Source organism: Trachemys scripta, chromosome 4 (assembly GCF_013100865.1).
Source record: "Trachemys scripta elegans isolate TJP31775 chromosome 4, CAS_Tse_1.0, whole genome shotgun sequence".
Lineage (NCBI taxonomy): Eukaryota > Metazoa > Chordata > Testudines > Emydidae > Trachemys > Trachemys scripta.
Genome location: NC_048301.1, coordinates 6,960,531 through 6,980,477, shown reverse-complemented (window position 1 = coordinate 6,980,477; position 19,947 = coordinate 6,960,531). Strand labels below are relative to the sequence as shown.

Below are 19,947 nucleotides of genomic sequence, written 5' to 3'. Positions count from 1 at the left end.
TTAATTGGCCTCTCAGAGTTGGTAAGACAACTCCCACCTGTTTATGCTCTCTGTATGTGTGTATATATATCTCCTCATTATATGTTCCATTCTATATGCATCCGAAGAAGTGGGCTGTAGTCCACGAAAGCTTATGCTCTAATAAATTTGTTAGTCTCTAAGGTGCCACAAGTACTCCTGTTCTTCTTTTTGCGGATACAGACTAACACGGCTGTTACTCTGAAACTTGTCATTATCCTGTTTGCGCCGCTTAAGTGCTGATTCATAGATTTCAAGCCAAAAGAGACCATCTTGGTCCTCATAGAATCATAGAATATAGAATATCAGGGTTGGTAGGGACCTCAGGAGGTCATCTAGTCCAAACCCCTGCTCAAAGCAGGACCAATTCCCAACTAAATCATCCCAGCCAGGGCTTTGTCAAGCCGGGCCTTAAAAACCTCCAAGGAAGGAGATTCCACCACCTCCCTAGGTAACGCATTCCAGTGCTTCACCACACTCCTAGTGAAATAGTGTTTCCTAATATCCAACCTAGACCTCCCGCACTGCAACTTGAGACCATTGCTCCTTGTTCTGTCATCTGCCATCACTGAGAACAGCCGAGCTCCATCCTCTTTGGAACCCCCCTTCAGGTAGTTGAAAGCAGCTATCAAATCCCTCCTCATTCTTCTCTTCTGGAGACTAAACAATCCCAGTTCCCTCAGCCTCTCCTCATAAGTCATGTGCTCCAGACCCCTAATCATTTTTGTTGCCCTCCGCTGGACTCTTTCCAATTTTTCTACATCCTTCTTGTAGTGTGGGGCCCAAAACTGGACACAGTACTCCAGATGAGGCCTCACCAATGTCGAATAAAGGGGAACGATCACATTCCTCGATCTGCTGGCAATGCCCCTACTTATACAGCCCAAAATGCCATTAGCCTTCTTGGCAACAAGAGCACACTGTTGACTCATATCCAGCTTCTCTTCCACTGTGACCCCTAGGTCCTTTTCTGCAGAACTGCTACCTAGCCATTCGGTACCTAGTCTGTAGCAGTGCATGGGATTCTTCCGTCCTAAGTGCAGGACTCTGCACTTGTCCTTGTTGAACCTCATCAGGTTTTTTTTGGCCCAATCCTCTAATTTGTCTAGGTCCCTCTGTATCCAATCCCTACCCTCCAGCGTATCTACCTCGCCTCCCAGTTTAGTGTCATCTGCAAACTTGCTGAGAGTGCAGTCCACACCATCCTCCAGATCATTAATAAAGATATAAAACAAAACTGGCCCCAGGACCGACCCTTGGGGCACTCCGCTTGAAACCATCTGCCAACTCGACATGGAGCCATTGATCACTACCCGTTGAGCCCAACGGTCTAGCCAGCTTTCTATCCACCTTACAGTCCATTCATCCAGCCCATACTTCTTTATCATACCTCTAGTCTGACCACTTGAATAACACCAGTCACCCAGTAATTCCTGCATCAAGACCATACCTTTTGGTTTTGTACAGCATATCTTCTTGAAAGAAAGCCAATCTTGATTTAAAGAGTGCAGCGTCAGTAAGGGTTTACGCTGTAAACTAGAATGGCTTTAAGAACATAAGAACGTCCATACTGGGTCAGTCCAAAGGTCCATCTAGCCCAGTGTCTTGCTTCCTACAGTGGCCAATGCCAGGTGGCCCAGAGGGAATGAACAGACAGGTTATCATCAAGTGATCCATCCCCTATTGCCCTTTCCCAGCTTGTGGCAAACAGAGGCTAGGGACACTATTGCTGCCCATCCTGGCTAATAGCCATTGATGGACCTATCCTCCATGAACTTAGCTAGTTCTTTTTTGAACCCCGTTATAGTCTTGGCCTTCACAACATCCTCTGGCAAAGAGTTCCACAGGTTGACTGTGTGTTGTGTGAAAAAATACTTCCTTTTGTTCGTGTTAAACCTGCTTCCTTTTAATTTCAGTTGGTGACCTAGTTCTTGTGTTATGAGTAAACAACACTTGCTTATTTACTTTCTTCACACCAGTCATGATTTTACAGACCTGTCATATCCCCCCTTAGTCGTCTTTTTTCCAAGTTGAAAAGTCCCAATCTTACTAATCTCTCCTCATATGGAAGACATTTCATACCCCTAATCATTTTTATTGCCCTTTTCTGAACCTTTTCCAATTCCAATATATCTTTTTTTGAGATGGGGCGACCACATCTGCCTGCGGTATTCAAGATATGGGCGTACCATGGATTTATATAGAGGCCGTATGATATTTTCTGTCTTTTTATCTATCCCCTTTTTAATGATTACCAACATTCTGTTCGCTTTTTTGACTGCCGCTGCACATTGAGTGGATGTTTTCAGAGAAGTATCCACAGTGACTCCAAGGTCCCTTTCTTGAGTGGTAACAGCTAATTTAGACCCCATCATTTTATACATATAGTTGGGATTATGTTTTCCAATGTGCATCACTTTGCATTTATCAGCATTGAAAACCCTAAAAAATATTTGATCAGGACATTTCTTTCCTTTCAAGAATTTACTACTTGTAGTGCATATACTTTGTATGTTATTTAAGAAACGGTTATAACTGTATTCTGCTGTCTGAGAGAATTATGAAAGAGTCCAGGAGTGTTGTGAGTCAGAGTAGAGTAACCTTGTTAATTGAGTTCATAATGAACATTCTTAACATGGGGAAACGGTCCTAAAAGTATTATTATTTATTATGTGTGTTATCATAGTGCCTTGGGGTCCTACTGTATGCTTAGGGCTCCTTTGAGCGAGGTGCTGTACAAACACCGAACAAAAAGACAGTCCCTGTCCTGGAGATCTTACAATCTTAGTATAAGATGAGACCACAGGTGGGTACACACAGACGGGGGTTACAAACAATGATACAATATTAACTTCAGATGATCTCAGCATTGGAGTAAGATCTGTGGTTGTGGCTTCATCTGTGAGTCTGCTCTAAAGTTCCTGCCTGGCTAAATGGCAGCTATTTTATGGACTTGCACAGAGAATCTGGATGTTGTAAATGCTCATGAAGAATGACTTGAGGCTGTCAAGTTGGAGCCTTGGACTTGCTGATTCCAAGTCTTCGAAGGGAAAATTGCATCTATCAAAATAGGGAGGAGCAAACAGTTTGACAATCTACTGTATTCTTACCATTATTAAAAAGCAACAGAGGGTCCTGTGGCACCTTTAAGACTAACAGAAGTATTGGAGCATAAGCTTTCTTCTGTTAGTCTTAAAGGACCCTCTGTTGCTTTTTACAGATTCAGACTAACACAGCTACCCCTCTGATACTTAGCATTATTAGTTATTGTGCTAGCACTCAAAATGTGCTAGGCACTTTTCCAACTCCAGGCCCTGTCCTGGAGAACATAAAATCTAAAACAGGAAGACAGATGAAGCTTGGACAAAATGCGACTCAAGTATTGTGATCAGGGTGAATATAGACATATGCCTTCTTCGTTACAGATTTTAATCCTTTTTTTTTTTTTCACTGAACTATACATTTTCTCTGCGTATTCTGTCTCCCTTCAACTCCCTGGTCTTCCTTGCACAGAATTTCCAGCTTCACTTCCAGGTGGGTTTTTTTTTTTTTTTTTTTAAAAAACCCCCCTCTTTCCTCCCAACCTCCCGCACCTTTCCTCAGCATAAACAAGCAGGTCACTCAAAGGTAAATCAGGGGATGACTTAGTCAGCTGGCTTCTTGTCTGGATTTCAGAAGAAGTGGGTTTTCAAGAAGACGTTTGTAAAGGGGTCCAACATTCATTTGCTAAAATGCAGCTTCTTTCCGTGTAAATGTGAAGCATGTTGCTAGCGAGCTCTTACAAGATGCCCTTTTCCCCCCCTAAATAGCACTTTTGATGTGGTTGTTGTCGGCGGTGGAATTGTGGGGCTTGCGTCTGCCAGAGAGCTCATTCTGCGACACCCATCGCTCACGTTCAGTGTGCTGGAAAAGGAGAAGGAGTTAGGTATGATATCCATGTTATCCATGATATCCACTGTATCAGAGAGTGACAAAGAAGTTTGCATTTTCTTCCCTTGCTTATTTCTGGTTTCCTGGTGTCAGTCTGTAAGATACTTTAATTAAAAACACATACACACTAAAATAGCAATTTTAAGGGTATTGAATTGAGAAAAAATTAACAAAAAAAATGGGAGGCTCTTTTAATGAGGGGGAAACAGTATTTATCTGCCCATCTATGAATGAAGGGTTCCCCTTTGGAATAATTTCACAGTGCCGTCCTGTCAAGGGACTATGCAAACATAGGGAGGAAGAGCATAATAGCTCCCTTGGATGAGTCTTTGGCCTTCTCTTCACTGGTGATTTGCCCCCAACTAGTCAGAAGAATATAAGAATGACCATGCTGGGTCAGACAAATGGTCCATCTATCCCAGTATCCTGTCTTCCAACAGCGGCCAGTGCCAGATGATTCAGAGGGAAGGAACAGAACAGGGCAATTCTGAGTGATCCATCCCCGTCATCCAGTCTCCGCTTCCGGCAGTTAGAGGTTTAGGGACACTCGAGCATAGGGTTGCATCCCTGACCATCTTCGCTTATAGTGTGACAGACCCAGACCAGTGGGGTACAGGAGTCTGGTAAAGGGCAAATATACTGGTTGCTGGATGAGTAGTTTTCTGTTCCCTGAGTGACCAGAGAAGGGGATGCACTAGAGTAATCAGGAACCTGCTAGAATCAATTAAGGCAGGCTAATCAGAGCACCTGGGTTTTAAAAAGGAGCTCACTTCAGTTTGTGGTGTGAGTGTGAGGAGCTTGGAGTAAGAGGCACAAGGAGCTGAGAGGGTGTGGGTGTGCTGCTGGAGGACTGAGGCGCACAAGCATTATCAGACACCAGGAGGAAGGTCCTGTGGTGAGAATAAGGAAGGTGTTTGGAGGAGGCCATGGGGAAGTAGCCCAGGGAGTTGTAGCTGTCATGCAGCTGTTACAGGAGGCACTATAGATAGCTGCAGTCCACAGGGCCCTGGGCTGGAACCCGGAGTAGAGGGCGGGCCTGGGTTCCCCCCAAACCTCCCAATTGACCTGGACTGTGGGCCCTTCCAGAGGGGAGGGTCTCTGGGCTGTTCCCCAACCCACATGGTGAATCTCTGAGGCAAGAAAATCCGCCAATAAGCGCAGGACCCACCAAGATAGAGGGGAACTTTTGTCACAATAGCCATTGATGGACCTGTTTTCCATGAACTTAACTAATTCTTTTTTGAACCCACTTATGCTTTTGGCCTTCACAACATACCCTGGCAACAAGTTCCATGGGTTGTGTGTGTGTTGTGTCAAGAAGTTCGTCCTTTTGTTTGTTTTAAACCTGCTGCCTAGTTCTTGTGTTATGTGAAGGGATAAATGATATCCGTGTGGCTGAATTGATGCAAAAGGTAAAGTTGCTGTCTGTATCTGTGGAGCTTACCCGTGTGATGTACCACTACATCTATCACAGGGACTGGAAAATCAGCAGTCTAGGAAGGCCTATGGCTAGGTCTGCAGGTTTGTCACGGTGGGAAAAATGTAATGGATACCATGATTTTCCCAGTTGTCCCTGACTTGTGTTTGTGATTTTAATAAACTCACCCTGCCGTGGCAGCTTCTGTGGCCCCTGTCCCACAGGGTTGGGCCCAGGAATTTTGACCTGGCACATGGGGTCGCAACACCGCTCAGGTTTGGCCCAGCTGCCCCACCCTCACGATGAGGGGCCAGCTGGGCCAAATTTGAGTGAGAGGCATTGCGACCTGGCATCCTGTGGTGTTGTACCACTCAGGCCCCTCCGTCCCATAGGTGAATGCAGGACAGGCTCACTCTCAGCCGCCTTCCCCCTCCCAGGACCCCTCTCTTCGTCAGGGCATTTTTAATCAAAAATCCTGGGAAAGGATTTTTGATTAAAAATAATGCCGTGACGAATGTGCAGCCCTGCTTATGGCACCTCCTCAAACAACTGGGACTGATACTCTAGTAATTTCCACCAGTTTCCTGGCTCTTAACATAGGTGGCCCATGCAGTAGTCTCGCTTTGAAAATCAGAGCTAATATAATTATTCCAGTGACTACCTGCAGGGTTTGGTTAGTGATGCCAATGGGACTTGTGCCTGTTTACACCACAGCTGGTAAATAGGGACACTTGGAATCTTGCAACACACCAAGGCCTGTTTTCTATCCAGACTTTGAAACAAGAAAGACTAAGCACCCTTGTTTTGCTGTTTGTTCTTCAGCTAAGTAAGAAGAACTTGCAAATACAGCTGCATTGCCAACCATCAGTCTCCTGCCACTAAGTGCTTATGCAGAATCCCCAAACACGTAGCATAGGGTCCGAGGAATCCCAAGAGGGTAAATCAAACTGCTGACTTAGAATAGTGTGACCTAATGTGTGTGGATAATGCTTAAACAGCTGAATGCCTTAAATAGACACCTCAGCTGGGTCATTGTTGCTATATAGGCCATTTATATATTAAAGTATTTAATGCCCTTGTCTTACCATGAGTCTTAAGAGAGGAGGCTATCAGTTGTGTGGGTAAGTGAATGGGCGTAAGTTTCGGGCACCAACATTTTAAAGGGGAGATTGTGTAACCTTTTTCGAATAAGAAATTAAATTTGGTCAATAAAAGTACTCTTGGAACCTGCCTCTCTCTCCTCCATTTCACTTCCCAAGAGAGAAGAAGTAACAGTCAGGCCTGGCTCACAAATGCTCGAAAGCCTTTCGCCGAGACAAGCGGGGCTGCCAGTATGTGAGAGATTCAGGATCGTACTGGCGGTGGAGTACAGGGAGGCTTTATAGCAGGGGTCTCAAACATGCGGCCCGTGGGGCTCTTGCGTGTGGCCCGCCAAGCTCCCTGCGCCCCCCACCCACCCCACTGCCTATCCGCAGGATTGCCCCCCGTGGCATTGCGAGCCCCACGCCGCTCTCTGAAGCATCTGGCAGCACACCCCTTCGGGCCGGGGGACGGGGGGGAGGAGGCAGAGGTCTCCTGCATTGCCTCCTTCCAGGCACCGCCCCCCACAGCTCCCATTGGCTGGGAACAGGGAACCGCGGCCAATGGGAGCTTCGTGGGAGGTACCTAGAGGAGCGGCAAGAGCATTGCACTCACAGAACCCTGATCTTCCCCCCCTCCCCCCAGGGGCTGCAGGGACACGGTTCCAGCTGCTTCCTGGAACGGAACGGAGCGGCGTGGGGCCAGGGCAGGCAGGCAGGAGCTCGCACCCTGAACCCCTCCTGCACCCCAACCCTTTGCCCTGAGCCCCCTGCCACATCCTGCACCCCAACCCTTTGCCCTGAGCCCCTTGCCACATCCCACACCCCTCCTGCACCCCAACCCCCTGCCCTGAGCCCCCTGCCACATCCCACACACCAACTCCCTGCCCTGAGCCCCCTGCCACATCCCACACACCAACTCCCTGCCCTGAGCCCCCTGCCACATCCTGCACCCCTTCTGCACTCCCTGCCCTGAGCCACCTGCTGCACCCCTCACCCTCTTGCACCCCACTCACCAACTCCCTGCCCTGAGCCCCCTGCCGCACCCTGCACCCCCTGGGGGCAGCGTTGGAGTGGGGACTTCAGGGAATGGGTTGGAAAGAGGTGGGGCATGGGCGGGGCCTAATGGAAGGGGTGGAGTGGGGGCGGGGCCAGAGGCAGCGAGGGGGGTGGGGTGTCAGTGATGCGGCCCTCGGTTCAATGCACTATTCCTCATGTGGCCCTTGTGGTCATTTGAGTTTGAGACCCCTGCTTTATAGGGTCATTTCATTTTAAGAATTAGTGTTAACATTTAGAAAGTCTGAACTGATGTGTACACAATTGTGGCTTGTAAGGGGGTGGCACCCACCTCTCGCAAGCGCCCCTGGTCGAGTGTGTGGGTGCCTGCAGTTTTCTCAGTTTCTTGGCTCCCAGTGCTCCCCATCCGCCGCTGCGCTTGTCAGGAGGGTCTTTGGTGACTCAGCCCTTCAGCCAAGTCACCCACAATCTATGGGCCAACAAACAAAACAACCCCCTTCTGCAGTCCACTGTCCAACCGGGCGTATCTCAAAGCCCTCAGTAATGTCCTGTAGCCCTCCCTGGGCTCAGTCCTTTCACAGTACAACAGGGGTTATCACAGTACCCCTCCGTTGGCAACGTCTCTGTAGCCCTCCCCAGGCTCCAGTCTGACCAACAGGGCCTATCTCAGTGCCCTAGTTGGCCAGCTTACGTGTGAAGGTTCCTGCTCTGGGATGGCACATCACCCCCGGGGCTTCCTTGCTGGAGGCTCTTAGAATCCTAGAATATCAGAGTTGGAAGGGACCTCAAGAGGTCATCTAGTCCAACCCCCTGCTCAAAGCAGGACCAATTCCCAGCTAAATTCTTCACCTGCCCTTTAGGCCTCTGAGCCCGGCTGGCTGAGTCTCAGTTCAGCCCCCTTCCAGGGGGTAACAGTTCCATGTACAGTCCCTTCCCTGGGCCTGTCTACACTCCCTTCTCTCAGGACACAACCACTTCCTCACTAGCTGTTGGGGGAGGAGGGCACCCAAGCCCACCCACTACTCTAGGTCCCAGTCCAGGGACCGTCTAAGTAGCAGCTATGTGCCACGTCTCTAACTGCAATTCCCTTGGCCATTTCCCCGTAGCCCATCTTAATTGAGTCTTGATAGCCAGCCAGAAGCTGTTTCCTTGCTTCCCCGGTTCCCTGCCAGCAACTACCTGCCTTAGCCCTTGCAGCCCCTGCAGCCAGCCAGGAGCACCTCTTGCTCCCCTGACCCTGCAAGCACAGTCATCTATCCAGCCCTTTCAACTCCTTTTATATGAGCCCGCTGGGCCCTGACTGACTGCTCCCTGCAGCCCCTCTCATTGACTCTGTCCCACACAGCCACTCTAAGCAGCTTGGAGGAGAATGAAAGGAGGAATCTCCTGGAGTGGAATGTTATTGCATCTTATTACTGTAGAATCTAACTAGGGCACAGCCTTAAATTGATCATTTTTCTGATGACTGAAAGAATGAAGATAGTGTATGAATCTAAGATATGTGGCGCATGTATTTTAATAACATAACGTCTCTCTTTATTTAGCCTGCCACCAGAGTGGACATAACAGTGGTGTCATTCATAGTGGCATTTACTACACACCTGGATCTCTGAAAGCTAAATTGTGCGTGCAGGGTGCGGCCCTCTGCTATGAATACTGTGACCGAAAGGGAATTCCATACAAACAATGTGGCAAGGTACAGTAGCTGCCGCATCTTCTCTCTCTCTGATTTTGGAAACTGTGACTGTATAATGTATACAGTGTAACACTACCACACACGCTATTGTGGTAATGTCACCAAGGGATATATTCTGGTGTGAACATAAGCGTACATGGACACGGTTAAATCCTGCAGGGTGAGTGTGCCCTTGCCATCTTTTCGCAGGAACTCAAATTAATTCCTCCTTTGGGCCCATACACTGCAAGGCAATGGTCTACTGAGGTGAGGTGATAACATCTGCAGTTTAGACTCCATATTAGGACACCCCACTGTGTGTCTTTCTTCCTTTCCCTCCATATACGTCTCAAACTCTCTTGCTGCTGGTTTAAGTTAAATGTTATTTTTAAAAGCGTCCCAACAGGATTTAAAACCATGTTCCCCTGCCTCCTTCACACTCTAAGTTTTGGCGTTATGGCACTAGTTGCAAATATCTTCCAGGGAAGGTCAGTTAAATTGTTTTCTAAAGACCTCTTTTTCACACTTCCTTTAAGTGCGGCAGTGCTCTCTGAGGCTATGTCTACACAACAGACCTTACAGCGGTACAGCTGCAGCTGCACCACTGTAAGGTCTCCCGTGTTGTCACTCTATGCCGACGGGCGAGAGCTCTCCCACCGGCGTAATATAACCACCACCCCAATAAGCGGCAGTAGCTATATCGTCGGGAGAGCGTCTCCCACTGCCATAGCACTGTCCACACCAGCACTTATCTCAGTGAAACTTATGTCAGTCGGGGATGGGTTTTTTTTCACACCCTTGATGGACAAAAGTTTTACTGACAAAAGAGCTAGTGCTGACACAGCTTGAGTATTGGTATATGTTGTGTTCATTAATGCACGCAACGGTCGCTTTTCCTTCACATTTTTCATGCACTGCAAATGCATTTATTACCATGTTGATGTCTCTCATGAACTCTGTCATCCTTTCTGAAGCTAATAGTGGCTGTCGAACAAGAAGAAATTCCAAGACTCAAAGCACTGTATGAGAGAGGGCTGCTGAACAACGTCAGAGATCTGAAACTGATAAGTGCAAAAGAAATACAAGCAAAGGAGCCCTTTTGCAGGGTAGGTTGCTTATTATTCTTAAATGGAATGAAAAGCGTTAGTTTATCTAAGTGATCTGTTACATTCTTTTTAACATAAACCCTCGATGACGCTGCCCCCGTGGCAGTCTCAATGGGTGATGTGTTCAAAGGAATGCCTGAAATCCCAGTGGTATAAAAACTGCCAGCAAAAAGGAATTCATTTATAGTACAGAAATATTTAGCACAAAACCAACCCTGCGTGTATATACCTCTTTAAAGAAATGATACTAGCCGTATTTTTAGGAAATGTTCTCCTAACCCAAAATTAGGAGAAACTGGAAAACCTTCCTCCTTGAAACCTCCACCATTGACACCTTCTTGCACCCAAAAAACCCCTACAAAACCCTGCCCCCAAAAAACCCTTCCCTAAGTAGAGTTTTTTGCCCCCAAAAGGGAAAAGTGCCAGAAATTCCATGAAGGCTTCTTGGGACTTTGCTATGGCTATTGATGTTATAGGAAGGCTCTCAGATACTGTGATGATGGGTGGCAGTATAAACCCCTAAAATGGATGGATTTGACTGGAGTGGAGAAGGGGACCTGACTTCTCCCACCACGTTCTACACCAGTCCCTGTGATCCCTATTCTTATCCTGACTCTCATAATATTTCCTTCTTCCTTGGGTGAAAAAATCAAAACCTTTCCCCAGATGCCTTCTTCAGTCCAGAGATCAAATGTCACCTAAAGAAAGAAACCAAGTTGAAGGGGTTAGATCCCTGTTGAGAAAGTTATTTCCGGGGTTCTAGTTTGAATGATCTGTTTCCACACATCCTATCACTGATGTAAACACATCTCCCTATTTGACCTGCCAACATGGTGCCTCCCAGCTGCTCCAAACTGGTGGTCCATATTGTTCCTGTGGGGAAACCTGGACTTTCTGATCTGCCTTTGGTGACTCCAAACACATCTGCCAAGCAAGGAGGAGAGAGGGCAATAAAAAACCCAAACCACTAGCGAGGGATGAAAAAAGTTAGGGTGCTTCCCTAGTAGGCTTCTTTCTTTCCCAACTATATTTTGAGGGATGATATGGACCTGTTGCTGTTCTAATTGCAAGTGATAGACCTGTTCTGTCACACCAGACAATATCTTTACATTACAGAAAGCAAGTAGTATTTCACCTTGTGATGCTTCTCGGGGATAGCCAGGATTGTGGGGCACCTCACTACCCCCTGTCCTTAGCGGGAGGATGCCTTGTTTGTGCCTGTTGTGGAACAGCTCAAGGCTCCACCGGCCATGGGGAATACAAGCACTCTCCTCTAGGCATCCACAGGCCCTGCTTTCCAGGTTAGCAATGGACACACTATAACCTCCGAGCATGCCCCGGGAGTCTCCAGCCCCTGCTCCACTGGACAGTCATAATATCCACTGCTCCCAAGGAGGCAATACACCCTAGCTTACCAGTTTTACCTCAGATGATCCTTGAGGGGGCCATTTAGGGATCTGGGGCAAAATCTGTCTGGGGATTGGTCCTGCTTTGAGCAGGGGGTTGGACTAGATGACCTCCTGAGGTCCCTTCCCACCCTGATATTCTATGATCATAGCACCAGTGAATACATAACATTTAGATATGGCTGTAGTGAAAACAAGAAAAGGTTTATTTTAACAAAGGGTAGAGGTTCAAATGATAGCAAGTATAATTATTGGAAACAAAGGATTACATGTAAAATAAAATCATCTGCATTCTAGAGTCTGCTCTTATTGAACAAGGTGCTCTCATGTCTAAGTATTGTTCACCCAAAGATCCTTACAGCGTTTTACAGCCAGGTTGCCTGTGACCCTCCATTCAGAAGGCAAACACACTGTCAGCTTGCTTTCTAGGTGAAGAATCCTGGGTGTTTCTTTGCAACCCCAGATATATCAACACAGTGCTTTGATCTTTATTCATAAACCGGACACCTTCCTGTAGATTTTGCAGTCTTTGTGGGGGAAAAAAATCTTAATGACCGTGTGGCTCAGTGTGCAAATAAGCCTCCGTTTTGAAGCAGACAAAACACATTTGGCCAAACAAGGTGTCAGTTACCCCCTACATGAACGGAATCTGTCCAAAGCATGTTGCCTGCCTCAGCTCCTGGGGGAATTCTGCACCAGAAAATTAAAAATTTTGCACATGATATTTTAAAATTCTGCATATTTTATTTGTCAAAATAACAATATAATCACGCTGGTTTCAATGATTTTGGTCATTTATTTCAAAATACCTGTCACTAAGTATGTCTGTAACAATACAGACAACAAAAAAGATTTGGGAAATGTTTTTGACAATAGATTCCTTACCAGATATATTAATACAGAACTTAGAGTAATAATTCTTTTAACCTACAGTACAGAACTGTGTTTTCTGCACCCCTCGGAAGCAGTGCAAAGGCTTCGGGGTTTAGGGGTAACAGAGGAGCTGAGGGAGAGGGAAGTAATTGCTGGGAAGGAGCCTGGGAGTGAACTTGGAGGGTTGTTGGGTGTGGGTTGGAGAAGTATGGAACAGGTTTTTTGGGGGGAAGGGATTGTTAGGGAGTTGGGGAGCCTCATCCATGCAGACCCTGGCTGTTCACTAGCCTCTTCCATTCAGTCAGGCACATCTGCCCCTGTCCCCGGGTGTCCCTGCTCCCCCATTCAGCCAGGCATCTCTGCATATGTCCCCGTACCCCCCACTCTCCCTGTCCCCATGTGGCCCTGCATCCTCACTCAGCCAGGCATAGCTGCCCCTGTCCGCGTGTATTCCTGCACCCCCCACATCCCCATGTGGCCCTGCACCCCCTCATTCAATATTTTCACCCCACTAGCTCCTGTGCCCTGGCCCCAGTCTATTCCCCTTGCTAGCCCTTCTGAACTCCAGTCTGTGTGACCCCCCCCCCCACACCCCCGTGTGTCTCGTTCTGTCTGTCCCCGTCATATGCTGTGCCTCCTCACCTGGCCCCTTAGGCAGGGCGCTATGAGGAAGTCAGCCTCTCCTCCCTCTCTGTGGCTGGTTGCTCAAGCCTGTGAGCCAGCTGCCCTTTAGTGCCACAGCAGCCCCTGGTGGACGAAAGGTGTAATTGAAGCGTGACCCCTCTCGCAGCTTTCTTTCGCCTCTCCATCAGAATGCGTTATTGTGCGGGGTGGGGAAATCTGTGGGGGACATTAATTCTGCGCTTGCGCAGTGGTGCAGAATTCCCCCAAGAGTAAAATACTTTAAGAATGTAATTTCCAGTATAGATACCTAACTCCTTAAATATTATCCATACTATACATTTCAAAATTATTATAATGGCCAGTGAGCTACTGGCTCTCAGTAGAGACCTTACATGCCACGATTTGGAGAACTAATATGCATATATCTGACTATGGGGATCCCGGTACCACCCCAGATATCCCCCGTGCCCTCTGCCAGTTGACACCAAGCAATCTCTGGGTCACACACCTACAACCTAAAACCCTGAATCTCAAATAGTGACTTGAGCCAAAATAGAATCTTCTGTAATATTGATGTACCCAGGGGTGGATAGATTCTAATCGCCAATGGGGATTAGAAAGCTTTCCCCGTGGAGTGGAATGGTTACCAATCAGTAGTTAGGCTTTCCTCTCCCCCGTTTCAGAGCTCCCGTGTGTGAATTTTTGCTGAGAGGATCTTTTCTCTATATAATAGTCCTGTTTAAAGCCCTACTTAATTTGCGATGTTGCAGATCCCGCAATATTTAGCTTCCATCGCAATTTTGATAGCAGAAGTGCCAGCTGCCCCGGGACTGACAACGAGGGCTCCCACTGTCAGCCCCGGACTCCCGCTGTCAGCTTTTCCAAATTACCACAAATAATAAGGGTCCATTATTACTTTTCTGTGATTTTCCATGTGTTGTCCAGAACTCAGCTGCAATTCTTTGACAGTCATCCCGCAATTCAAGTAGGGCCTTAATCACGTGCAATATCCGTGAAGCTGTGTAGCAAGTGCAAATCTCTATTCAGCTGGAAGCACACAGTTCTGATTCAAACCAGTTTGAATGTAGTCAGTTTTTGTGCTATGATTGTTATGTAACACTTTGCTCTCGCATGTATTTCTTTACTGTAGGAGGAGATCAGAAATGTGGTCAGCCTGTTAGTTTCAAGACTTTTTATTACTGTTTCTTTTGTTGAAAGGAAAATTGGGAGGGAAACATCCCTGTATGGTTTCATCTGAAAGTTTTCTGCTGTTGAAGTGGTTTGTGTGGGTGATTGCTTAGAAGTTACTGTAGTCATCTAGATTTATGTGGTAAAAAGACAAGATAAAAACCTGTCCGAAAAGGACTCTTAGTATTACCTTAATTTAGCTTTTGTGGCTATTGTGTAAAATATATAGAGATATATGTGTGCATTAATAATCTGGCTAAGCATTTAGCTCTGCAAATAACTAAAATCAAGTGGGTCTGATTCAGTGCACGCTGGTATCCTGAGTTGATTCCCAACATCCTGAACAGAAGAGAACTGGCACAATATATTAGTTATAAAGAGCGCATTGCTCTGTGTATTAAATATATGAACAAAATTCATCAAAAGGAAACTTAAAACTGCGTTATGGGTTCTTATTCTGTTTATCTATCTAAGGTTTCTGAGCACCTCACAATCTTTAATATATTTTTCCCAACAGCTCTGTGAGGTAGGGAAGTGCTATTATCCCCATTTTACAGATGGTGAGCTAAGGCAAGGCTGTGTTCCTTACCAGTGCGCTGAAAGAAATCAGTCATACAGGAAATGGAGTCCCTTTGATGTAAAGATACCCGTCTGCCAGGGAGTGACATAAGAATTTCACCCACCTTGCCTGGGCTCATGATAGAGCAGGTGCTAGTTATTCTCTGGCATAGGAAAGTCCATTTTGGGGAACAGTCTAGTATGGAATAGCTCAGTGGTTTGAGCATTGGCCTGCTAAACCTAGGGTTGTGAGTTCAATCCTTGAGGGGGCTATTTAGGGATTTGGGGAAAAAATCTGTCTGGAGATTGGTCCTGCTTTGAGCAGGGGGTTGGACTAGATGACCTCCTGAGGTCCCTTCCAACCCTGATATTCTATGATTCTGACATCCAGTTCAGGGGGTAACTCACAGCAGAGGTGATGTAATTGGCTTTTAGTGACAGGAAGCACTAGAAACAACTACACTTTAGGGAAAATGCCCAGTTTGGCCATATGCACATTATATTGCACCGAGGGTAGTATAATCCTGTACCACAGACAAAGCAAGGGTTATATAACTTGATTTATAACGGAGAGCCATTCAGAGGCACACATCTTAGTTCCCCACCAGACTATTTTTTCTCCTGTAATTCATCCAATACCATTTTAGGGTGTGATGGCCCTTGATTCCCCATACACTGGCATTGTGAATTATAGACAAGTGGCCCAGTCCTATGCAGAAGATTTCCAGGAAGCGGGTGGTGCAGTCTTGACAGATTTTGAAGTAACAGACATGGAGATGGCTAAAGAAAGTCCTTCAGAAAGTGAAGACGGTAAGCACTCCCTCTTCTCTATTTCTTGTAACATTGCAATCTATTTTCATAACAAATTTTGCCCTAAGGCCTTTATTGTAACTAAAAGTACTTGAAAGTGCTGTAGCTACTTTTCTCTCACATATTTTTGAAACTCTTTTTAGTAATGATATATTTGGCTCAAAGACAAAATTATGTCAGCTGGGATATTTCATCAAATTGAACGAGCCCACTTTTTTTCCAGGGCAGATCACCTTTAAGAAGAAAAGTTATAATTTTCAACAAAAACAACGAGGAGTCCTTGTGGCACCTTAGAGCAGGGGTTCTCAAACTCCAGGTCGGGACTCCGCAGGGGGGGTCACAAGGTTATTACATGGGGGGCCACGAGCTGTCAGCCTCCACCCCAAACCCCGCTTTGCCTCCAGCATTTATAAAGGTGTTAAATATATAAAAAAGTGGTTTTAATGTATAAGTTAATGTATAGTTTCTAAGGTGCCACAAAGACTCCTCGTTGTTTTTGCTGATACAGACTAACATGGCTGCCTCTCTGAAACTTATAATTTTCAAGTGGACATAGCAAAAATGCCCAGTAAAATAGGACTCTCTCTTAGATGAAACAAGTTATTCTCTCAGGATAGTTTGTGACAGCTGAATATTGGGTGCACATGCTTATAATAGTGCTCTTTGCTTCTGTCTTGGAGAGCAAACTGGGTCTACTTCAGATACAGATCTCAGAACGTGGAAAGGAATAATCCAATACATGAAGGAAACAGAAAATGGTTAGGTTTATATTTATGAATCCCATCAGAACCATGCTTGCTCCATCGTCTGAGGTTCCCCGGTTGGACTCCAATCCTGAAAAGTTGGCTGTACTATCGGTTTTCTTTTTCTAACATGGATTCTGTTAACCTCTTTATATCTAATTCTCTTGCAGGGATGAAATATCCAGTTGTTGTTAGAAACTCTAAGGTAAGAATTAAGCCTAATATTGAATTGATTAATAGGGAAAAAATCTGCTGCTTTTCTTCTTGGGAGTTACTGGCATGCTGTGAAAAACTAATCATATAATTCAAAAAACACTAAAACATTGATAACATTGGACGGGCTGTGCTAGATAATACAGTACCTGTTTATGAAGGCAAACTGACATGGTACACAGATGGCTAGATGTTAAGATTTTGCTGTAGTTTGGTAATGATATTAAAATATGTTGCATACTCTTCGTTTCATTCAGTTGACTGGTCTATATTTGATCATTTAGGCCTTTCATCTTGTTTGTGCTTTCCAACCACTATCTTCCCCACTTGTCTTTAGCTGTTGAAACTCCTTCTGAATTATTTTACCAGGAAGCTCATTGCGTTTCCCTCTGTGTCCGATTCCTTAGTTCTCTGGATGTTTGTTTCATCTGGTTTGTTCTTTGATATTTTTAAATGTCTTTAATTTAGTTCAATGCATCGTGCTTAGTTTCCAGTAGGTGCCCTATCAATGCGTTTCTCAATAGTAATAATCGTGAGTTTTTAATTCTAGCCGATACCAATTTTAGACTTAACGTTTGTTGTATGTAAATGCCTTGGGGCTAAAATTTGGAGTGCTAATCTTAATGATCTCATTATAGATTTTTGCCTGAGGTATTATTTTAGTGCAGTTTTATTATGAGGTTTGGTTGTTCAGAAATTTCTTTTTCAGGTTTGTCCTTCAGCTCTTGCCTCCACTATAATCAGTTAAAATTACAAGGAAATATTTTTTTATAACTTGAAAGCTATAAAGTACAATGTAAAATGATGTGTGGATTGTAATTCTTATTGCAGCTCCGTTCATGCTGCTTCTGATTGTGCCCCTTCCATTTTCATGAGTTAAAAAAACAAACAAAAAACCTTTCAAGTTATAGGAACCCTTCCATCCCCCCCCCCCAAAAAAAGTTTCCTCTGCAATAACTTTAAAGTGATAGTTAGAATTTTTAATGTAAATAAGAATAATAAACCCAGCACTTGAAAACAGAGTAATGCCAAATTACTTTTCCTCTTCACAGTGTTGAATATGCAATTACATAGAGCTCTTGAGTACACAAACTATGAATTGACACTGCCTTTAGAACTGTAACTTCTCACAGTTCGTGGAGTGGAGTTGATTTTTGAGAGTAAAGAGATCCTTTAAAAAAAAAAATACCCTTATTTAATCAAACACACGGAGGTTGGTTAGATACACCACCGCTATAATAGACTCCAGCAACAAAAACCTGGCAGGGAGCTGCATGCTGGAATGACGCCAGTATTCCTGATGTTTGAGTGAAATAGGGAAATTCCAAGGGAAAAAGTTCAGTTACCTGGAGGATCTAAATCTCTGATTTAGGCATGATGGGTCTTTGTGTATTTTTTATATATATATATATATATATATTTTACAGAGCAAACTGCTATGTTCCATGCATTTCACTTGAGGAAGGCCATCTAACAACTGATACATTAGTTAATTTTTTCCTATAAGGATTCTTCCAACTTTTTGTAAACTACTTGCTGTATGACTGTTTTAGGAAGCCAGATGTAGAGGCACTGCCCTCTTTCAGGGTGGGGAAGGAAGGAAGAATATTTTCAAGAACTAAATAAAAATAAACTACAAAAATGTTACCCACTTCCAGCATGCAAAATACCTGATCTTTCAAAGGCGTGATTGTTGTTCTTTCTGATCCTGGCTTGTTTTTTATTGGTTTATAGGTTAATTTTTCTTCATCTTCTTCATCTGTTGAATTTGTAGTTGTGGGGTTTGTTTTTTGGCAGGGAGAGGAAATCCGCTGTCAACATATCGTGACCTGTGCAGGACTCTACTCAGACCGCCTCTCCGAAGTCAGTGGATGCAGCCGTGAGCCTCGCATTGTGCCCTTCCGTGGAGACTACTTGGTGTTAAAGCCAGAAAAATGCTATATGGTTAAAGGAAACATTTATCCAGTACGTAATATTCTGTGCATTTCACAGTGTGAACCGAGAGCTGCTGACACAGCTTCACGGTTTTGGGTAGTCTTTTTAAACAAACTCAAGTATTATGGCAGTTCTCTTTCAGTAGAGATGCCCAGGTACATAATATACTCCCTTGACTTTTACCTGGATAGCTGAAGACAAAATAACAAATGATAGTTATTGTTACCCACCAGAGTGATTACTTGCCCAGTGTGAGGATAGTAATTATTTGGCCCGTGTGAGGATAATCTTGAAAGGCTGTAATGAACATTTTTTTTCTCTTCTATTATTATCTTTTGACTAACTTCTAAGTCCACAGTAAATCGTAAATGTTTTCTCTGTGTCTCCTGGAAAGTGACTGACTTTCACATCCCTGAGAATGTTATTGGATCAAACAATTACATTGTTGTCTCTACATCTGTTTTGAATGGGGTTACAGTTCTCGTTTTCTGCTGCAGGTTCCTGATCCTCGGTTTCCCTTTCTGGGAGTTCATTTCACACCGAGGATGGACGGCAGTGTTTGGCTTGGTCCTAATGCAGTGCTAGCCTTTAAGCGAGAGGGTTATAAACTCTATGACTTCAGTGCCAGAGACTTTATAGATGCAGTTGTATACAGGTAATAGCTTCATTTCAATGGGTGTTTGTTTTTTGCTGAATGTTTTCTCTGTCAGAAGCTCCTCACTTTTGTCACACCTCCACCATGAGTGCCCTGCATCTCATTTGCCTCCTTTGGAGGAGGAATAAATGAGACTGGCTCTGATTGTGTAGAGGAGGTCAGTGTTGAGTGACACAAGGCACTTGTTTTCCATTCCACACACCCAAACAGTACCTGATTGTGTTTTCACTGAAGTATATGGCAAGAAAAAGAGCTTATTACAGCTTTCAATCCCCATTATCGCTGAGGTTGCTCAGCAGAAGGACCGAACATGACTAATTTTCCTTTCTTTAAGGATACAGTTTGCAACATGCCTGTATAGGTGACCAGAGAGATTTTAGCTGCGGGGAATGGTTAATAATTCTCTCTTGCACCCACAAACCTGACAGAGGAGAGACGCCTTCCCCTCCTCAGACGCTCATTGCTCTTTTCCTAATGGTTGTGGATGATGCCTCTGGAGTGGTTTCTGTCTCCTCCTTAAATGTGTGTAGGGTTTTCAATCCTTTGTCCTCTGCTCTCCCAAAGAAGAATCCCCAAGTTATCTCTGGATGCTAGTCCCTCCTAACATCCGCAGAAAGAGCTTCATTTCTAAAACTTACATGAGCTTGTAGCAGGCGTCACTCAGGGGCCAGCTTCAGCCTCAGCCAAACAGTTTCTCCAA

The 19,947-nt window shown here is 45.1% G+C and overlaps 1 protein-coding gene across 1 annotated transcript in view; it reads left to right on the top strand.

Annotated features, from left to right (window-relative positions):
• Nucleotides 1-3,827: 3,827 nt before the first annotated feature.
• Nucleotides 3,828-19,947, top strand: part of L2HGDH (L-2-hydroxyglutarate dehydrogenase) — a gene marked incomplete at its 5' end in the record, with an annotated part of 30,043 nt that continues 13,923 nt past the window's right edge. Inside the window, 7 exon segments of the mRNA XM_034768921.1 lie at nt 3,828-3,943; nt 9,006-9,157; nt 10,111-10,242; nt 15,539-15,701; nt 16,615-16,649; nt 18,455-18,622; nt 19,090-19,247. Coding sequence (XP_034624812.1) covers nt 3,828-3,943; nt 9,006-9,157; nt 10,111-10,242; nt 15,539-15,701; nt 16,615-16,649; nt 18,455-18,622; nt 19,090-19,247 — 924 coding nt within the window.